At 39.2% G+C, this 23326-nt stretch overlaps 1 protein-coding gene across 1 annotated transcript in view; it reads left to right on the forward strand.

Annotated features, from left to right (window-relative positions):
* Positions 1–23326, forward strand: part of LOC126418864 (scavenger receptor class B member 1-like) — a 339487-nt gene that overhangs the window by 295528 nt on the left and 20633 nt on the right. Inside the window, exons 4-7 of the mRNA XM_050085862.1 lie at positions 3193–3334; positions 5094–5294; positions 5664–5901; positions 19165–19317. Of these exons, the coding sequence (XP_049941819.1) occupies positions 3193–3334; positions 5094–5294; positions 5664–5901; positions 19165–19317 (734 nt within the window). The remainder of the gene's footprint in view (positions 1–3192; positions 3335–5093; positions 5295–5663; positions 5902–19164; positions 19318–23326) is intronic.

A 23326-nucleotide genomic window follows, 5' to 3' on the forward strand; every position in this document is an offset into this window, starting at 1 on the left:
GTCTGTAAGGCTGACTGAGGTACAAGCCGATAAGCGTGTCGATGTGAAGTCCATGAATTGGATGACGCAAACTTCGAAGCGCAATATACTGATATAGTTACACCGAACCACGACAGAAATGTAAGATAATAAGAGAGCTAAGGACTAAGATAATTTGCAGTAACATAAACAGGAATCTATACATACCCTGTGGTCGCTGCAAGGGCTCACCACGGAAGGCGGTGTATTGTGTACTGACATGCCGTGTTGACATACAACTGGAGGCACTAGTAAACGACGGTAACACCACAAGCGGCGGAATTTTTGACTACGGAGGGTTGGGTAGTGTCCTAAAAGTGAAAGAATGTATCCAAAGATCGAGCAATAAAAAAGTTAAATGTAACAATTGCTTATACAAAGAAAGATAAATGTAAGATGAAAAAAGTAATGGAAAAAATAAGTAGAATCACAAAGTAGATGAAATTGAAATCCACTTCTTAGGCATATGAAATAATCATTCCAAGAAAGGTAAATATACAAGACAAAGTTATTAAAAATACCACATTGTCTTAGTTCTACAATTTAAATATTTTAAAAACGGTTTTAGAAAGTTCCTTATAGTAATTTGATCATACGTATTATATGGGATCATTTCCCTATTATCTAGTTCACCTGAGGATGCTGTTTTAATGCAGCGAAACAGGTTGTGAATATAAAAAGTCACCAATCACAGCTGTCTTGCGGTTCATTTCTTGTGGTTCATTTACTTCCATTCATTCTTCCCATATGTCTGAATCATTCAGTTTTTATTTTAGTATACTTCTGTTAGAAGATGTTAGTTCAGATGACCTTTCATCTATAAAGTCACTTTCTCAAGAAGTGAAATAAAACGTGTGTCTAAAATGCTGGCCGGCCGAAGTGGCCGTGCGGTTAAAGGCGCTGCAGTCTGGAACCGCAAGACCGCTACGGTCGCAGGTTCGAATCCTGCCTCGGGCATGGATGTTTGTGATGTCCTTAGGTTAGTTAGGTTTAACTAGTTCTAAGTTCTAGGGGACTAATGACCTCAGCAGTTGAGTCCCATAGTGCTCAGAGCCATTTGAACCATTTGTCTAAAATGCTATTAACGTTGGATATGAGTTAGGATGCATGACTTTCTTGATTAACTCTCGTAATTCTTTTTTTCTTTTCTTCTTATAGTTTATAAAGAAACGGCCTTTACAGTAACTGGATGCGTATACAGTAGCTGCTAAGTGACTTGTGACATTTAAAAAAATTCTCTTTCCATGTGCGTCTGTTTTATGTTCGACAATTAACTATGTTCCAGCCTAGAGTAATTTCATTTCCACTCACCTTATAGTTTGGTATGAAAGAACCTTTTTGCACGGTAAACTTCGACAGGGTTAAATTTGGTCTTAGATTTGAAAAAGATATTACATTTAGTATCTATAATAGATTAAGAAATTAACTTAATATTTATTTGTTAACACACGAAGAATTTGCGAAACTGCAACAAAAATTATCTACATAGGGATTAACTTCGAAACATCTTCGCCTCATAATTAAAATCCTTTGTCAAAACGACAATACTCCATCTTTCAGCTAATGGTACAGCAACCTCTGAGAGATGTCCAAGAAAGAATAGGCAGTCTCGGTTGCATCCGAAACGGCCTATTCTTTCTTAAAAATTCTTTGTTTTTCAATCCAACACACCTTAATGTGAGTGACCAAGTATAAATTTTGTTCCCATGTCCGCTTTGAACACTGCAAATGCTTTGGTATATTCAAAGTGTTTGTTTTACGTTTTATACTCGAAGCAGAATCCTGAATGTTTTTCACTGATATCATTTCATGTCATTGACTCCTTTCATTTTATTCAGCAAACTTAATTCCATTAAAAGTGAATGGCTTAGTGTGAAAGTTGGCTCACTGTAGTGGATGTTTGCGAAGCAGATATAGTACAGGACAATATTAAATTTCATTTAATAATCTACAAAATAAGAAAAAAGGAAGAGAAATAAGGAGAGAAATAAGGGGAAATTCTCCGTTTGCAACCGAAGAATCGGAGGATACGTACAATATACAAAGTACTTATACGAGGGCGTGCTGAAAAGTATCGCATCCGAATTTCTTACGCAAAAAATCTTCAGGCTTTTTTAATAAAACAAACCTTATGAACATTTCAAAACTTGGTTCTTCATGTCTACGTATTTACTTGTCTACATAGTCGCCCTACGACGAAAACATTTCTCCCATCGTTAGTCGTCTAAGGTGTTCTTTAAGTTTTGGAAACAGACGAAATCGTATGGGGCCAAGTCGGGAGTGCGTGAAGGATGATCGATGACGGTGAACCGAAGCAGTGTGATCTGCCAATGTAATGCTCAAGCGAAGGACGCTTCGTGTATAAACGAAATCTTAGAATTCGTGACTTAATTACAGTAGGCTGTTTCTCTCGCATCGACATAGTCACGTGATATACCATCATGTTACACGCTGCAATTCGGAGCCCTCTAGCGGCAGAGGACTGAAAACAAGTAGACACGAAGAATAAAGACGTAGAATTCTAATAACGTTTGATTTATTTAAAAAGCTTTAAGAGTTATCCCATAAAAAATTCGGAGACATTAATTTTCAGCACGTCTTCGTACGTTTTCCTCTTCTGGAGAGGTACGTTGGTTGATTCGTACTGAAGTATGACTGATAGTTTTAGTCGCTTTGATTGTATACGAAATGTAACAGTCAGCTGACAGGTTGCACACAACTTTTTTTAAAAACACATTAGCCAAGTTTCGATACCTCTAAGGCTATCTTCATCAGAATGTGAAAAGTTACATGAACTCACATAACAACTTTCAAATTTTCAGCTATAGTGCTACCGTCAAAAGACATGGTTTTGCTTCATGAGTCACGAATGTAGGTCATAATAAAAAAGAGTAATACAGTCATAGCTGCAAGCGGCGGCACAAGTTTACTGTTGTTGAAAATTTTAAAGTAATGTTAGTTCATGTAAAGTTTACCATTTTGGTGAAGATAGTCTGAGCTATCGAAACGTTGATCATGTGGTTTTCTTTTTTTTAAAAAAAAAGAAGTTGTGTGCAACCGGTTGGATGACTGTCACATTTTATATATTTGCATACACAGTTGCTGAGCGCACAGCCAAAAAAGTTTAAAATATCAACGCTTTGATTTTGCCTTTATTGTATTTCATTGTTAAAGGGAGAGGCTCAGACACCACAATGTCACCCACCACGACAACAATACGATGACGTACACGGGAGTCCGCTCGCCTCATTGGCTGCCAGAAAAGAACACCCTCAGCCTCAACGACACGATCATTGTGCCAAACATAGCTGTATTAGTAAGTATGTCAGCAACTGTAAAAAGTGTATTTTCATATTACGTTCAATTCTGATACAAGCATTTTCAAATAGGTTTATCCTTATTACTATCTGAAATTTTCTGAATAAAAGAAGCGATCCCTCTCTCTCTCTCTCTCTCTCTCTCTCTCTCTCTCTCTATATATATATATATATATATATATATATATATATATATATATATATATATATATATAATCTTAAAAACGTAATAATGTCTACACAGCAAGTAGACAACAGTAATAAGGTAACTAGTTTGGGTTGAAAAAACCTATCATTTTCGGATCCAATTTGGCAAAAAATTACTATAAGCCTATGTGAAACGAACAAAAGGCAGCATTTGAATAGCTGGACGCATTCACATCAAAAACGGACAAAATGAATATTCATGCACCACAGCGGAATGTCAAGAAAGAGAATGTTCATTAAGAATTGACCACATCAACAGAAGAGCAGCGAAGTGCTTCAAAACCACACTGGCTGAAAATGCACACCAGTATAAGATAAAAGTTTGTGCACTGCATTCTTAGGTCAAGTAGCTCGTCAAATAACATAGATACAACATACAGATGTGCAAGCATGTCAGTGTTGATAGTGACCGCTACGGTCGCAGTTCGAATCCTGCCTCGGGCGTGGATGTGTGTGATGTCCTTAGGTTAGCTAGGTTTAAGAAGTTCTAAGTTCTAGGGGACTTCTAAGTCCCATAGTACTCAGAGCCATTTGAACCAAAAGCCAGCAGGGACACGTTTCAAAATCATAAGATAATCTATAGACCAACGTGCGCTGAATGCTAGGCACTTTGTGGACAAAGCTGTTTCTTCAAGAACATGAATCCTGGGGGGGGGGGGGGGGGGGGGGGCCGAAGCAGGAACCCCGGTTTGACCCTCAACCCCCCCCCCCCCCCTCCCCACGACCGCCATTGCAATCTGGCCTGCATGGCACAATGTATCATGTAAGTATTGTCCGTAAAGTATGTTATAATTCAACTCTTATATCTTGGGATATGACTTGTTCCTATTCAGTATCTTTGTTCAAAAATTACTTAATTAATTCGAAGTTTTTGGAATGGATGAAAAGTATTATCATCGCTGCATGTAGTATGAGAACATCGTAATTTTCTCTAAGATTCATGAAACAATAACCATAACAGTAGCAATTATTCTAAACAAAGATATATTAATTTCGACTGTGTGCCCCCGAGGTTACCAATACATTCTAATTACGATATGAAATTACGTAATATGTTGGTTTAAGAAAGAGAGACAGTATTATTTTATTATTTGTACTAAAGCAAAGTTCGTATCGTATCAAGCGCTGTTACAGAACTAAGTAAAGGAACGTTTCCCTATTAAGCCTCAGCCAGAAGTACGTTTAATATGTACAGAAGCGCATAGCTCGTGTTATTCTTCAATAAGGCAGCCAGCAGTTGTTCCTATTCAATATTTGTTTTTCATCTTTTATAACGGATCTTATGTGTTTTAGACCTTGAACAGAAATTTTCGATACTCGTTAAATGGAGAATTAACTATTTTCGTTAGAACCATCAGTACCATAGCACTCTAAATACATCAGAATATCCTAAAAAAGTCTGTGGATAAATTTTGTGAGGAGAGCTTCGCGTCTTCGTGCGGCAAACAGCCTTCAGCTGTCAGTGGAGTTTCAGTTTAAAGAGCTAGTGTGTCATAAGGTAATACGTATTTGTTTATGTTGGACTAAATATTCTTGTGTTGTCTTTTCCAGGGCATTGCTTCGTACCTACAGGATACCTCATTTTTAATCAAATGGGGATACAACATACTTATGCGAAGGCTAGACTCTCAGCCATTCGTCAAAACAACTGTGTACAATTATTTCTGGAATTTTACCGATCCAGTGCTTCATTTTGCTCAGACTGTTGTCCCAAATCTGGTCCCAGTCACAAATATCGGAATCCTACACATGGTAAAAGAAATATTAAATTACAGTTCTCTATTACATACTGTTTGTTGTTTGTTCCTGCAGTTCAATTGCAGATTTGAAAGTTGCTTATTTTCCATGTGAACTTTTAAGAATGATAACACAGGTTAATGTTAAAAAATTTTCAGGGGAAATCCCATATCGCTTAGTTTTTTATTTGTGTTGAATCCAGATCTGATAACCCACCTCTTTAAGTTAATATTAAAAATTTATTTTCAGCGATTTTATTTTTTAAAAAAAGAGAGAAATAACGAAGGTTTTTGTTACAGCTCTCTACTACGTAGGATTTGGGTGAACATTGTTAATTTGTTTTCCTTTTATTTACGATAACGACATCCTGTTTGTGGTTTGCAGATATACAGCGATTTCCGAGACAACGTTACAGTTTTCATAGGTCCAGAAAACGCTCGAAGGTTCTTTACAATGGATCAGTTTCATGGTAGTCCTCGGTTTGGATACTGGTCTGGCGAAAAGTGTGACGCAGTTGCTGGGGCGACCGAAGGGGTCGTTTACCCTCAATATCTGACAAAGAATGACACCCTTAAATACTTCCGCAAGACAATATGTAGGATCACTCCTATCTATTATGCAGGTAAGGCTCTCCTATCTGTTATGTAACTGAAACCGAAAAGAAACAAATTTCATGCATGAGATATTAAGAGCTGCTCGTCGTAGTCATACCGCTTCGAAAATCACTTCCTTATGCAGTTAGTTCTGCTGTCTGACTGAAACAGACTCCAGAAAGTAGTCTTCTGTATATTCCTGTGTGCTTTCTGTAAGAAAGGTAAATATAAAAATGTTAACGTATATAACAATGTTGTTGTAACTCGACAGGAACAGTAATGTTACAGAAACTTAGGGATAAGCACCATTAAATTTTGCTAGTTGTTTCTATCGATTTCTCATACTGTTACAACTATAACAATTTCTTTACATTACTAATTACATTTTATCTTAATCTGCTATCAAAAAGGGAAAAAATTAAATATGTGTAGACCGTAAACCCAAAAATACTTTATTTACGTATTCTTAAAAATAAAATTACAGTGTAGAAATGAAGAAGGCAAAATGTTAGTGTATTAAATTTAATCTAAATTAAACCTGATCATAAAAACATTTTAATTTACTCAGGAGGATTAAGAATAAATACATTACTGTGAAACCTACGCCTTAACAGGCACTAAAAGTGAGGGAGAAATTTGGGGTCGCTAGAGAGTAAAATGTGGAGATCTGTGGATAATATTTACTAAGTGTTGCCATATACACACACCTTATTAATATTTCTTGTCAAAATTCAACAAATGACACCTCCTTACCATAGTTCACCATCCGCTGAGTCCTCCAAGTTCTTTACATTAGTATGCAGGTGTGTACATTGAGTCTCAACTGGAAGATGAAGAATTTCTCACAAAGTATAGTAGTCGGGAAATTATTTCTTGCAGGTTGTGTTCTTGAAGGGTCTACAGAGATGGTTCGAAAATTTTTTCTGAATGTTTTGCAAAAAGTACTGTCACTAACCACGCTATGGACTAATATCTGTCGCTTTTTAACTGTTTTTATATCTCATCACAATTTCCACCTTTAAGGTTACCAAGGAGCTGAAGAAGAGAAATTTGTTAACATCCAGTATTGATTTAAGTGTCAGGAAGTCATTTCTGAAAGTATTCGTATGGAGTGTAGCCATGTATGGAAGTGAAACATGGACGATAAATAGTTTGGACAAGAAGAGAATAGATGTTTTCGAAATGTGGTGCTACAGAAGAATGCTGAAGATTAGATGGGTAGATCACATAACTAATGAGGAAGTATTGAATAGGATTGGGGAGAAGAGAAGTTTGTGGCACAACTTGCCCAGAAGAAGGGATCGGCTGGTAGGACATGTTCTGAGGCATCAAGGGATCACCAATTTAGTATTGGAGGGCAGGGTGAGGGTAAAAATCGTAGAGGGAGACCAAGAGATGAATACACTAAGCAGATTCAGAAGGATGTAGGTTGCAGTAGGTACTGGGAGATGAAAAAGCTTGCACAGGATAGAGTAGCATGGAGAGCTGCATCAAACCAGTCTCAGGACTGAAGACCACAACAACAACAATAAGGAGCTGAAGGGTCATATAGGGGGAGGGGTGGCTGGGGGAGGAGCGAGAAGGTCACGTAACTCTCTCTCCCTCGCTCTCTCCCTCTCTCTCTCTCTCTCTCTCTCTCTCTCTCTCTCTCCCTCCCTCACTATCTCTCTTTCTCACACACACACACATACAAACACGCAACATAGTTGTATACGGGCTTTCATGAGACGACACACGGTGTTCCATAATTGTTTCCCCTCTGAGAGCCTCAAGGGATGTGGAATGAGACAGACAGTTCATCAGTTAGCACCTGCGGCTAGTTGGGCTATTTCTACAGGAAATACCGATAACCAAGTACAGCTAGTGCTTATTTACCCACATTGCTCATAATGAGATTACTCAGAACAACATCAGCTGTCTGTGTCTTGGTAAATTAAAATCCTTTTCAATTTAAAAATTAGTGTTAGAGTTTACACATTCGAGTCCAGATATACTGACAAACTATTGGAAGAGTGAGTAATAGTGTACTAACTCTCTTCAGGTCTATTTCGGCATTTCCCTTTTTTATCTGTTAGTACTTTGGAGCAGAATAAGAAACTCCTTTCTGAACCCCAGCACAGCCTATATGGATATTACTTTTGCTTCTAAAAATGTGGTTGAATATTTCGGAGCTCATCTTAAGTTTGCTTTTGTTTATGTTTCCCATGAATCGAATTACATTGTTTCACGTAAACCAAGAAGAACTATCCAAATTTAACTTCAAGGTTTGACCACGTGGCACCGAATTAATAAAACAGAAAGAAGCAGTACCAGATGAAGTATTGCTCCATAAAACGTGTTAAAATATACATAATGAAAGCATCGGCTTCATATACACAACATCTACATGCACATCTACATACGTAATCCGCCAGCCGCAGTCTGGCACACTACCAGTAATTCCAATTCCTGTTCCACTCGCAAACAGAGCGTGGGATAAACGACCCTCTATTTGCCCCCATACGTGCCCTACGTTCCCTCATCTTAGCCGTCACTTCGTGATGTGTAGATTGTCGGCAGTGGAGTCTTTCTGCAGTCAGCTTCAAATGCTGTCTCTCAAAATTTTCTCAGGAGTGTTTCGCGGATAGAACGTAGATTTCCCCCTAGCGAATCCCATTTGAGTTCGCGAAACATCTCCGTACAACTCGGGTGTTGATTGAACCTAACAAATCTAGCAGCCCGCCACTCAACTGTTCCGATTTCTTCCTTTAATCCGACCTTTGAGCAGTACTGAAGAATAAGTAGTTAGCTATAAATGGTCTCTTTTATAGATGAGCTACACTTTCGTAAAATGCTTCCAATAAACAGAAGTCGCTCATTTGCCTCCCCTACTACCGTACTTAATTGCTCGTCCCATTTCATATCGTTCAGTCGACCAGACTTTGTCAAGCAGCACACTATAATGCTGTATTTGAACATCAATATGTTTTTTTCCTATTCGTCTGCATTAACTCATATTTTTCGACGTTTGTAGCAAACTGCCATTCATCACACCAAATAAAAATTTGTTCTAAGACGTCTTCTATTCTTCTACAGTAACTCAACGACGAATGTTCCCATACTATACCACAACGTCATCAGACTGTTGTCCGTCACATATGTGATACTTCAATGATACCCTTCATAAATTCCACAAAAAATAAGAAGTGAATGACAGGCTTCTAGCAAACTTACTCTCGGAACAACAACTTGGAAAATTCAACAACACACCTACCTAGCGAACCACATTCGTGCTCAATAGGATTTGGGCTGCTGTTCAATATATTCGTGTACTTCACAGTTTCTCCGTGGGTGGACTTTCTGTATTAAGAAGTAACCACCTCCTGCACAGGTGGAAGGACATATATGACTACAAACAATGCCATCTCAACATCGGCTTACTCACATCTGCATCTACATCATTACTCTGCAGCTCATACTTGGGTGTTTGGCAAAGAGTTCATAGGACTACGTTTTTATAGAATTACTTTCATACTATTTCTCAAGAGTACCACTCTAGAACAGCACGGGGAGAAACTGTACACCTATATGCTTCCGTACGTTTGATTCCTCTCATTTTGTAACGATGGTTTTCCTTCCATTGTTATTGGAAGTCAACAAAATATTTAGATATTCGAAGGAGAAAGTTAACGACTGAACTTGTGGGAAAATATCTGGCAGCAACGAAAATCGCCTCGCTTACCATATCAGTGACACCATCTCCTAGTTATATGATAATACAAAACGAATGGCCCTTCTTTGAACTGCGTCAATCTTCTGTGATAAAAATCCCAGATAGCGCAGTAGTACTCCGGGGATAAGGGAAAAGCATAGTGCAGGCAGCCTCTTTAATAGACCTGTTGCATCTGTTTTGACCCACAGCCTCAATAAATTTGAATAAGGAGATTATTCCTTGTGACTGTGTTTTAAAATATTTGATTCGTATTAATAGGTTCCTACACTATCAATTTTAAGTGCAACTATAATAACAGATGTGAACATCTCGTTGTCAATAATTTAAAATATCACGTGCCACGCTGTGCCGAAATGTACATATCTTGTAAATTTTTAATGAACTGGCAACGATGTATCCATATCAATTAGTACAGATGCTCTTGAAAATAGAGAGTGTCCAAAACTTGACTACAAATTAGATATTTTAAAACACAGACTAGTGGAATAACGTGTTCTTCATTAAACGCATTATCTGGTTCGCGTTCTTAACAACATTTTCAAGGTGATGGTACCAATTAAAAAGTGCAGTCCCTCGGTATTTAGTTGCGTAATCAAAATTTAACAGAATTTCTTTAGTACTCCTCTCACTTTCACTTGTTTCGATCAATTCCACTCTTCACACCAAAGCATTGTGTAGTCCGTTTTGATCTACCAAGGACATCAGCACACAAGGGGGTGACGATATTATGTACTTCATTGGCAGCGGCGTTGGTGGATTCACCGCCGACCAATAAAGGACCAAGAGGGCCGATCTTTTCAAATCAGTACGCCGTAGCGTACAAATGGCGGCCGTCGGAATACAAATCAGGTTCCTTTCTTAAGTCAAATCGGGTACGTTCCCCACCAAAAAAAAAAAAAAATGGATTGTTGAAAAGTGATAACGTTAGTGCAGGAAATAAGTAGGTAGTTGCATTTTGAAGATGATAAATAACATAACAGCGACGTATCTCAGAATCTATGGGCCGAAGTCACTAATTTATTGGAAGCCACAAGTTGAAAATTCCAATTCACGGAATGTAAACTATTTCTTGGATGTTCTCGTTCAAGCGCACGTCCACAGCCTCCAAAAATTTCGTTAAAGAAAATATTGTCCGTTATAGGTTGTATCTTAATGTCATTTATTTGTTGTGCGATTGGCCAATTTCGATTGCTATGTCATTATCAAGCACATACAAAAGAACGTATGTACATAGACGAATGTTACATTGTTTATAGCAGTCTGGAGAACTCACAGACATAATAATAATCTAGTCTCAAATTCAGTATGAGTTATCTTTCTTACTTATATATAGGTTAACAATGTTCACTGTGTCACTCGAGATAGGGCATACAAATTAAATTATCAATCCACATGTGAAGCTGCACATGGAAGAGCCCATATATAGTATTACTCAAGGGAGAAAACACTGTCCTTTCACTAGAACACCACATTATGTCAGGTGTGAACCACGAACTACTCAGCATACAGACTGCAGCTACAACAGCTGATTAACTTCAGGTAAAGGTACATTCAGTGATAATCCAGACGTCTAGCAATAATGAATGTTTACGCATGTTAAACATTTTGTTCGCGTGTTATTAAATTACTGTTAAATCTTGCGTTATAAATAGGTTCTCTGTAAACAATGACAAAATGGTAGACATCCAGTTATACAGCGTGAACAGTATTTACACATAGTAAAATAATTGTGAATTTGTGCATGTCTATGAGGGGGAAGCAAAAAGTTGGCGTTCGAAGGCTACGCTAATCCCTTGCCTACATGTCGATGCATGCATACCCGCATCTGAGTCGCGCGGAGATGCATATGCGCAGCAGCAACATCCTCAAACGGAAACTTTCTGATCACCCCTTATGAACCATTACAAAAGCAACACAGCACATCTGTATTATAAAGTCCACATCTTTTCATTTCTCTAGCCAAGGTTGAGACAGGAATGAGGAGCGACTGGATACTATCAACTGTTAGGCACGGAGACAGATCGACATATTTAGTCTTAATATTCTGAATGACAGATTCATCTATTACAAACACCTACATATCTCAGTTACTTATCTACGAAGTACTATAATAAAAGCAACCGAAAACTGAAACCACAGTGATATAGTCCCAAAGATTACAAGAAAAATATCAGAAACAGCTGGGGAAGAGAACATAATGTAATATACAGTTACAGTACATTCATAATAAATGGAGAATATTTTTATGATAACATTGCTCGTCACTGTGCTTGAAATTACTTTCCATAGCTGCATCTACGACTTTTACTGTAGGCTTTTGGAGTATATTATTGTATAAGAGGTGGTATAATGAAAACGACAGAAATGGGGAAAGTAATAAACTGCTTATTATTTCAACAGTAATCGTCACAAGTGTTAATCCATATTCCACTGTGAGACAAGACAGTCAATCCTTATCTGGAAAAAAATTTGCGGTTGTCTACGGAATCATTATTGTACTATGTAACCAACTATTCATCCGAAGCAAATCTACGGCTACGAACGTCTTCCTTCAAGACTCCAAAAATATATAAATTTTATGGGGAGAGTTCGGGATTGCATCGAGGATGTATAACGGCTTCGCAGCGAAACAACCGTGGCAACATATGGGCCCAACCATGGCGCTGACCGCTTGTTTCAAAGTACGATATGTATATTATCGGTTACAGCGAGTGCTTTTGAAGTAATAAACAATTTACATACTTTCTTCATCTCTCCCATTTTCATGTAACTTCCTCTCGTGGTTTTATATTTAAACATTATTTAATTTGCTTGTGAATAATCCTACAATATTCTAAAAGCCGTTGGATTATGCAATTTTCACATATATGACATTTGACCTAGATCAATGACTTAGCAACATTATCATTCTCATTAATGATATCATCTGCGCTACTGTGTGACATCATCGTTTTCAGTGGGTAGGCACGTTCCACTTTTCACCACCATCCAATCATAGAGTAGTACTAAAAAATTCCCAGATGGAGGAAATTGTTCTATTGTGTTAGTGGAAAATTTAAACAAACCTCCCCCTATCTCCAACTAAGTACAGTGATGTGCTCCCTATCTCCAGTGCAGCGTAGAAACGGTATCAAATTAGATTACTTCTGAGATAAACTTCCCAGTCTCCAGCTACTTAAGACATAGTACTTTTTAAAAATGCCAAATAAGAAGTAAAAATTACGTAACTTTCAAATTAAAGCAAATACAGTCAATATTTATGAAAGACATTTACATCTGACTTACAAGTAATGTCAAATTACATTATTACTCATGCATATATATACCTCTGACGTAGTATTAAAGGAATGCAGGGTCAAAGATATGCATGCATATTAAACGTAAAATGGCGCACACACATTGCACAATGTTCCACGACCCTTCCTCTTTTTTAGTCCGAGTCTAGTATTAAAATTCAAGAGCCAGTTACAAGTATCCCCATTTGGGGTATGCCCAAAAGTACCCGAATGACGTGAACTATAAAACGCCACTCTCTCTTCCAGTCAGACGAGGGCTACAATGTAACCCCAGTTAGGCTGCACTAATATTGATAAAAAATATCTTTTTTATTGAGACACACGTCAGATTATCTGAATTGTCTAACATACCGAAAATGTTCTCAACTAATTCTGCGTTACTGACTTCCAGAAAATCGTTTATGAACTGGCTCACCAGTCACATACGTAAATTTCATTTGCAGTCATACATCTTTCGCTATGGACTGTCGTACCCAGTATGTAAAATATGTCCTACTAATGATTAAAAATCAACATTTACTTGTAGAACATAAATAAATAAATAGGAATAAGCAGTTGTCAAACATGAGGTTTCCCTTAAAGGTAGTTCCGTGAAGAGTGAAGAGGCCACTAAAAACAACTGTTTCTTTACATCCCAATTGCTTACTATCACCAAAAGATGGGTGCACTGTTAAAAACGTCACAAGTTCAAGTTGTTTTCACTGTCACCAACAGGTGTAACAGCTGCCAATAACGAATATGAGCTTAATTTCAATAAAACGTTGTAAGATACACATCAATTATTTTGCCTGAGCTGTGATGCTTGTCAAGAATGTCACAATATTCCAAAATGCGCCAGAAAATGTGTTGTTTACATTGTAGGACTATCTAGATACATAAAGTGTATTCAATTGTGGCAAAAAGTTCAATATTTAAGTGGAGTCCAGAATGAAGCTTTCACTCTGCGGTGGGGCGTGTGTTGTAGATCATCACAGTGCTTGCAACAGGTTGGTTTTCCACATACGATTGTATCCATCACCATTATAAACTTTAAAGTATGTATCAGGGTAGGAGAGAAAGAAGATATCACTAGAAAAATATACTTCACTTCATACTTGTTGCACCACAAGGGAAAAAAATTCAATTGATCACCAGTATCCCAAACAAACTGTCCCTAATTTTCGATTATGGCTCACTAAACAAACCTGTGATCAACTACACCAACATCTAATAAGCGTATCACCACACACAGAGCACAATTTTTTTTAGTCAGGAAAGGAAAAAAGTGTTCGATTTTAGGAAGAAATAAAACGTTTTATTACGATATATCACTTAAACTGCAGAACGACATTTTTTGTACACATTCTCACAAAAGATGACCAAAAACACAGTGAAAGGTGTGATATCTCCAAAGACAATGTTCGTATTATCACGAAATATCGGAGAGAGTGTCACAGAAATGATACAGGATTTGGGCAGGACATCATTAAAAGAAAGGCGTTTTTCGTTGTGACGGAATCTTCTCACGAAATTCCAATCACCAACATTCTCCTCCGAATGGGAAAATTTTTTGTTGACACCAACCTACATAGGGAGAAACGACCTCTACGATTAAATAAGGGAAATCAGAGCTCGTACGGAGACATATAGGTGTTCGTTCTTTCTGCGCGCTGTATGTGATTGGAATAATAGAGAATTCTGAAGGTGGTTTCATTAACCCTCTGCCAGGCACTTAAATGTGATTTGCAGAGTATCCATGTATATGTAGATGTAAATGATTGTCAGAGACGATATACGAGAAAAATTGTAATTGTTTATCATTTATGGTAATATATGTGAGATTTTTCACACCTTGCAAGCACAGTGAAGCTTCAAATTAAATACTACCACATCTAAATTTTCTGCATTACTTATTAAAATACTTGCAGAATGCATATTGGCACTACTAATAAAGGTCTTTTAGGGGAAGCATAAGTCTCTTGTACGTAAATCTGCCAGTATATAATAAAAGACTAATATTCTTTTAACAACACTGATGTATTTTTCACAGTTAACACGGTACAACGACGTATTCAGGGTGAATCACCTAAGACTTTCATCGCAAATATTTCAGAAATGGCAAGTGCTATTGATGTGCGGTTTTCACGGACTGGATTGGTAGTCAGTGTTTCATACTGTTAGCCAATCAGCAGTTTGTAATAATACGTAGTGAGTGTATTTTTTGTGCAAACATACACTTTTTGAAATGGGGCAATGCCTATTGACATTAACAGGCTAACAGTAGGGGAAATTAGAATGTTAGTGGTACGTGTTTCAGGAGTCTAGTGTGAGTCGTTTACGACTTATCATACTGTGGAGAGTTTCCGTAACACATTCGTTTGTGCTATTCAACCTGCGTGACTGCTAGATACAATGTTGCTATATTTGCTTATAGTGTGCTTGTATGTTACTTGAGTGAACTGCGACTTGCTAGTTAATTAGTGGAGGACATTCCAAGCAGTAGGTCGTGAGTGGTCGATGGGATTTACCTGTGTGGGAAAAGCCGACATGGTAATGGCATATGGAGAGTGTAGGAAGAAGATAGTTCGTTCTTCTATGGTACATGCGGCAAGATATCCCAATAGACGTAAACCATCCCGGCATCTTCATCTTATCCTCTGGTAAAACCTTATCAGATTTTTTTCATGCACCATTATGAACACCCCGATTAGGGTCTGAAATTTCTGGAGCGTAGGGTAGGGGGCGAGGAAGGCGGTGTTATCGGCGTACTGGAGGAGATGAAGAGAAGGAGGGGCCTTTGGCATATCGCAGTGAAGAGGACATACAGGAGACGTGAGAGGACAGAACGTTGGGGCACACCTGCATTGGAATGGAAGAGGTATGGGTGTTGGTGTTGTTGATGGTGATATAAGATGGGCATTTCGAAAGAAAGGATGCGATGAGGCGAACGTAATTTGTGGGAACTGCAGAAGTCTAGAGCTTAAAGAGGAGGCCGAAACAATGGTTGCAGAACATGGCCTGTTAAATAAGCATCATATTTTGACATATCATCTAATCTGTGATTAGGGAAGAAGTTGAAATTAGACTTTATGAAAACAACAATAGAGACACCAGCTGTGCACTTAGCACCGCATGGTGCGCTAAGCGATACACAGAATCGTGCACTTGATAAAGAAAAAGCACAGAGGAAGACTACTCACAGCTTACCGCCTGATGCGAGGGGTTAGGCGGCGCTGCAAGTAACAATGAATTGAGAGTGCGAACGAAATCTATGGATATAGAGGGCGCACCATATCCGTTTCGGCATCATGTAATACAGGCAATCAGATGTTTTCCCATTGGTATAATAGTGGAGCCTCGCCAATTCAGGACAGTCCGTTTTAGCCCCTGACAATAACGATGGAGGCAATCATTGAAAGCTTGGAATTGTACCCGGATTTGATACGCCAAGTAAATAGGGAACCTTTTATGCATGGCATTAAATGCGCGTAGGAGGAGTGAAAGAAAATGTTACCGTATGGTTACGTCTAGCCCCTCTTCCGCTGAAATTCATCTTCTGTAGTTGATATATTTTTCAGTGCCACTACGAATCATCTTGCAATAGAACGTTTATCTCTTCATTCTAATATATTCCTAAATGTTGGCTGGTTGTTCTAGCAGATGAGACAAATGGAACTTTTCGTGTTCTTCTAGAGAGAGATATGGTTTATTCACATACATTTGGCGTCGTTTTAATAGCAACAGTTGCAATACAGGACTCGTCTCTAAACACGTAAGCATCGTTGGTCCACCCCGACAGGAGGAGATTGAACACAACGTGACCAAGATGACGACTGATGTTATCAGGTGACCTCGGGTGATGGCGACAGTGCCTGCAGCTTAACAGGGTTAAACAGGTTTTCTCCTAAATCTTATAGCTTAAAAACAGGAGAGTGGCTGTAGCACTTGAGGAATAGCGGATATCTCTCCGGTTTCGACAAATGACATTTCATGATTTACTACCAACTGTGATTTTTGTGACAGGAAATCACAAATGCAGTAATACAACTCAGGTAATACTCCAGAGGCACGCAGTTTGGTTACTAGCCGTTTGTATGGAATGGTGTTACAACTCTTCTGAAAATCTAGCAGTATGGAGACTGCATGAGACTTCCTGTCGGAGTCATCACTACGTATAATTAATAAAGAGCCACTTGTGTTTCACATGAAAGATAATTTCTTAATCCGAGACAGTCATGTGAGAATAGATCGTTTTCTCGCGATGTTTCAAAATATTGGAACACAGTACATGTTCCAAAATTATACTATAATATAATATCAATGGGTCTATAATTCAGTGAATTACTTCTATTCCGTTTCTTGTGTACTAGTGAGACCTTAAAGACTGTCCATTCTTTAGGTATATGTTTGCTAAAAGCACAAATGCACGTATAATCGCAGCCAATGTCACGTATGAATACGTCACGAGTGTCATCTCTGTGGAAGCTATAGTGAACATCATCCATTGCTCCCCCATTGAAGGGAGTCTGGCGTATTTTCTTAAAAGTCGCCTGCAAAAACTCACTCCCATGAGGAGGGGTGAGCGATATACACACAGCCGATCCCTCTTGCGCACACCACCTTAATAATCCCTTCTGGATTCACTGTGTTGTGATACTACCTTCTCACTGTTTGCACGAAAGGGAACTCAGAAAGGTGGTACCAACGTGTTGCCTCGATAGCATATGCTGACCACTGAGGAGCATCTGTATGAAGCAGAGTTTATAAATTATCAGCACAATGCAAGTACAATTTGTCTCCAATCTGCATGTGACCTACCGTCGCATTTCACCCGCTAAATAGTTTATCAACCTCACTAGATCAAATTGTTAATAATAGAAACCTTCTTTCATTCCCACACCACCAATTTGTATCCCCTCCTTGAACATGTCATAGAACACAGTGCAATGCTCCTGACCGTATATGTGGCCGTTATTTACGTTTCTGATATGAAAAGCAAATACTGTATCTTACTGTACACTGCTAACATTTCTTGTAGTGTTCGTTGGAACTGTAACAGTATTAAGGCCAAACATTTACACATACAAAAGATCTGTATTACTAACAAGCTTTGCTCTTAAAATATTCCAGTATAAGTGAAGAATACATGTGACCTGCCCTTACGTATGCATAAGGAAGCAGCGATCAGTGAGACTTTAATGTTTCGAGCGGACGTTGTACGTAAACATGGGTGAATGTAAGGACGTGACAGAGTGGTAAAAAAGGGGCAATCGCGTTCGGCCGTTCCCGTGCCCATACGGTGTATAAAGTTGATGGATTTGTTGGTGTTTCGCGGCGTACTGTTCCATTTGTCTATAAGCAGTGGCGTAACACACATGGCCACGAAACACGACGTCAAAATTGTGATCGGAAATACGTCCTGACGGGCCGGAGAAACGTTTCTCGGCTTCTGAATAGAAATCACTTCGAAACCCGACAGGAATCACTGCAGTCACTGAATAAAGGTCCACCCCAACCTATTAACGAGAGAATACTGCAACGGTAACGGCATGTAATGATTGTTTGGAATCTGTCACACAGGCACATAAGGCTGCACATTTTGAATGAGCTGGAAGTCGTCGAAATCGGATGTGATCTGGTCTGAAGAATGGCGCATGTCGTCGAGTGCAGCGAAGGCCGAATAAAGCATTTCATTCTATATGTGTGCAAAGTCAGGTTCACACCAGAGGTGGATCTGAGAGGTTTAGAGAGTGTTTTTCTTATCATTAATAGGGCTCTATATCGGAAGTGAACATTAATGTGAATCAGCATGTTTATTTAAAAATTCTGCGTAGTAAGCATACTGCTGATAACCCTACTACTCAAGACGATAACAGACAATTTCATCGGGCTGGAAGAATATGTAACTGGTTTTTGAACTCTCCCAACCCTCTTACTTTTCGATTGGCCTGCAAAATCACCTGACTTAAACCCCATATAAAATGTGCGGAACATGCCGAGACAGTGAGTAAAGCGCCGACGTCGGCATCCCAGCAGTTTTGTGGAAATGCGCCTCAAATCCTCAGCGAGTGGCCTCAATTTGATGCGACGTACATATGCAGCCCTGTGGACTCATTTCTTAAGCAAATCCAGGCGGTTAACAAGTACAGGAGCGATATTATAGGGTATTAAACGACGCTTGTAATGGTTCCTGTAGGGATGACTAATATTTTGTCCAGTCAATTTAGTTAAATCCTATAACTCTTGTTTATCCGATGTTTTGGACTTGTATCTGAAGTTTCTATAAGCAGCGTGTATTCCCACAGGTGACGTTACCAGAGATGGAGTGTCAGCTTTCCGTTTCGAGCTCCCGGGAGAGACGTACGACCGTCCTGCGAACCCAGAAGAAGAATGCTACAGAGCTCCGGGAACGCCACTGCTGCCATCAGGGCTGACTGACATTTCACCGTGCTATCATGGTAAATACCACATTAGCTACATTACAGAATAATAATCACTTTGTTGTTAAGTCTAAGTACTTATATTCCAGCGTCATTTTCATTTGCCCCAAAAACTGTAACATGCTTGAATGGGTCCATCCATATGTGTTATTTTATAGGGGATGAACCAACGCGTTTCCTTGGATACCAACAGTACAAAAATATCTGTTAGAAAATTTTGTCCCATGCATATTTTCGGACGTCAGATGAAGCCCAGCGCACAAGTGTCTTCATAGAATAATTTGGTGTCATGCTGCATAGTTATTGCAGTAGGCAGAGTTTTGCCTCACAGTAATCGAATTCTATTCCAGGTCCTGTACATTTTTCAGTTTCTTCTTTTAAACTGAGTGATATGGTGTCTGGTTTAAGTGTTTCACTCTAGCTTGACTGTTTTGCTTTACTTCAACAATATCATTCGAAGTCAATTCCTGATATACCCTACGACACTGTTTCTGTCGATCAGTAAAGACTACATCGTGATTACCACTTTCACATCCATCTTATTTGTTGAGGACAGTAACTCAATATGAAGTAGAGTAACCCGCTTCACAGGTCTTTACCCGACCCTGTTTCAAAAAAAATGGCTCAAGTGGCTCTGAGCACTATGGGTCTTAACATCTGTGGTCATCAGTCCCCTAGAACTTAGAACTACTTAAACCTAACTAACCTAAGGACATCACACACATCCATGCCCGAGGCAGGATTCGCACCTGCGACCGTTGCAGTCGCGCGGTTCCGGACTGAGCGCCTAGAACCGCGGGACCACCGCGGCCGGCGAATCTGTTTCAGTTTTTTGTATCATCATGATGTGATTAATTGTGAATTTCACCTTTAATTCTATTATTATTATCATTATCATTAATATTGTTATTAGTGTGGCAACATTGATAGGTGCCTGGAGAAATCTTGTGCTTTGCCGCCAGTGAAACGGCGTAATTCGACTCTTAGGCTTCTTCGGAGTGACACTGGTAGTTTGGTTAAAGCAGAACAAAACTGTATTTCGGTTACTCGTGAGTCACACGCAGAGCAGACTACTACTTGACATCATGGCATATTGTGGTTCATGTCTGTTTTGTGAAACATTAATTACCGACCACTCCAAAAGTGTTTTGAAAATCTTCACATCGTTGACTTTGTCGTCGTTCGGGGTGGCCGAACGGTTCTAGGTGCTACAGTCTGGAACCGCGCGACCGCTACGGTCGCAGGTTCGAATCCTGCGTCGGGCATGGATGTGTGTGATGTCCTTAGGTTAGTCAGGTTTAAGTAGTTCTAAGTTCTAGGAGACTGATGACCACAGCAGTTAAGTCCCATAGTGCTCAGAGCCATTTGAACCATTTGAATTTGTCATGGAATGCGCTGCAACTTTAAAGTTCAGTTCTATGACTCCGGATTTGGCTATGCTCCCAAAAACAATAGCTATAATGTGCGTAGGGACAAGGCCCACTTCGACGCACGCTTTTACACAGACAGCGAATTGTTAGCGTGCACATCGTGTTGCTCTTATAACTGTGGATGCGAAGGTATCACAGAACCATGTTCCAGCGACTCGCTAAATGGAGGCGTGGGAAGGCGCTCTGAGCATCTGTTCTGAAGACAACGTATGTTTTGAGAAATACTTGGTGTCACTGACACTGTCTGTCTGTTTCTTATCTTTTTTTTAACTTGCTAAACTCCAAAACTACTCGACGAATTTTGATAGGGTTTTTACACGTAACTCGAGCATAGATTGGAGCGCCGTATAGAGTTTATTTCATGAAAATCGGATCACAAGATAAAAAAAAAATCCATACATATTGTAAAAGTGTATGTATTTACATACCTACATATGCTCCACAGCTCCTCCGAAGCCACTGGACCAATTTCAACCAAACTTTGTACACATAACACTTACTGTGTGAAAAAAATAGCAGTTGGGATCGAAACCACCTGCATACCAAAGCCGTGGGTGTCAAAAGGAAATGTAGGCCACGATGCTCGCGTAACCCTATTTTACTCATACAACACTTGAGAATGAGAGCATTTACTGACTTGCAACAAATTTTACATGTGATTTCAGACCTGTAAGAATTTATCTCTCGCTGACAGCCCCCACAAAATGATCAAATAAAAAACGATTTGCTGCTTACTACGTGTTCGCTGTTTAGGCAATAAAAAGCGTCGCATCAGGTATGACGTTTTAATTGATTACTTCTGTACTACTAACTGTACACCTGCAAAATCATATATTTTTTGAGTCGTCTTCTGACTGGTTTGACGCGGCCCGCCACGAATTCTTGTGCTGAGCCAACCACTTAATCGCAGAGTCGCACTTACAACCTACATCCCCAATTATGTGCTCCGTATATTCTCCCTCTGCCGTTCTCATTCTCTATAGCTTCCTATAGTATTATGGGAGTTGTTCACTGATTTCTTAATAGACGTCTTATCGTCCTGTCCTTTCTTCTTTTCAATGGTTTCCAGATATCCTTTTCCTTGCCGATTCTGCACAGAAGCTCCTCATTTCGTGCCTTATCAGTCCACCGAATTTTCAACATTCCTATGTAGCGTCACATCTCAAATGTGTCCTATCACGTGTGTTACGATTTACCCACAGTCCGTCTTTCACTGCTAAACAATGCTGTGCTCCAAACGTACATCCTCAGAAATTTCTACCTCAAATTAAAGCCTGTATTTGATACTACTAGACTTCTCCTGGCCGGGAATGACCTTTTTGCCAGTGATAGTTTGCTTTTGATGTCCTACTTTCCCGTCTGTCATTGGTTGCTTTGCTGCCTAGGCAGGAGAATTCGTTAACTCGAGGTACTTTGTAGTCACCACTCAAGACGCTAAGTTTCGCGCTGTTCTTATTTCTGCTGTTTCTCATTCTTTCCGTCTTTATTAGATTCACTCCCAATCCATATTCTATACTCATTAGGCTGTTCATTCTACTTCGCGGATCCTGTAATTTCCACTGAGAATAGCAATGTCTTCTGTGAATTGTATCATTGCTATCCTTTCATCTCGAATTTTGACCCCACTCTTTAACTTTGGATCCGGAACCGTGCGACTGCTACGGTCGCAAGTTCGAATCCTGCCTCGGGCATGGATGCGTGTGATGTCCTTAGGTTAGTTAGGTTTAAGTAGTTCTAAGTTCTAGGGGACTGATGACCACAGCTGTTAAGTCCCATAGTGCTCAGAGCCATTTGAACCATTTTTGAACCATCATTACTTCTGCGGTGTGTAGATTGAATTGTAGGGGCGAAAGAACACATCCCTGTCGTACACCCTGTTTAATCCGAGCACATCGTTCATGGTCTTCTAGTCTTATTATTCCCTCTTGGCTCTTGTACGTGTTGAATGTTACCCATCCGTCATTTAGCTTACCCCTGTTTTCCTCAGAATTTTGAACACCATTTGACAATGTCGAACGCTTTTTCCAGGTCGACAAATTCGTGGACCTGTCTTGACTTATCTTTAGTCTTGCTGTCATTATCAAGCACAAAGTCATCACTGCCTTCTTGTGCCCCGTAACCTTAAAGCCTAAATGATCGTCATCAAACACATCCTCATTTTCACTTTCCATTCTTCTGAATATCATTGTACGACATATACTGTATTTCAGGATATATACCGTCGTAAGCATTGAGACGCACGGAAAACTGACCCATCATCCATGATGATTCAGTTTATTACTTCTTTACTACTGACGGCATTCGCAACACAGTACGCACACAGTATTCACCTACGCCGCTGAATGTACGTACAATATTGTATACCTACGCCACTGAATGTACGTACAATATTGTATCTCCGTATGACTCATATTTCAGTAGATATGATGTCAGAAAAATTAAACTGCGTAAAACGATACTGATTTATCGTTAAAAATTGGCAAGGACACGTATCTGAATTAATTTGGTGTGAATGTTTCATCTTGTAATTTGTGCCGTGCAGTAATTTCGCTTCAAGGCCTCATAATACGTTAGAGAGTGTGTGCTACAAGGTACTT

The sequence above is a fragment of the Schistocerca serialis genome, chromosome 9, assembly GCF_023864345.2.
Source record: "Schistocerca serialis cubense isolate TAMUIC-IGC-003099 chromosome 9, iqSchSeri2.2, whole genome shotgun sequence".
Taxonomy (NCBI): Eukaryota; Metazoa; Arthropoda; class Insecta; order Orthoptera; family Acrididae; genus Schistocerca; species Schistocerca serialis.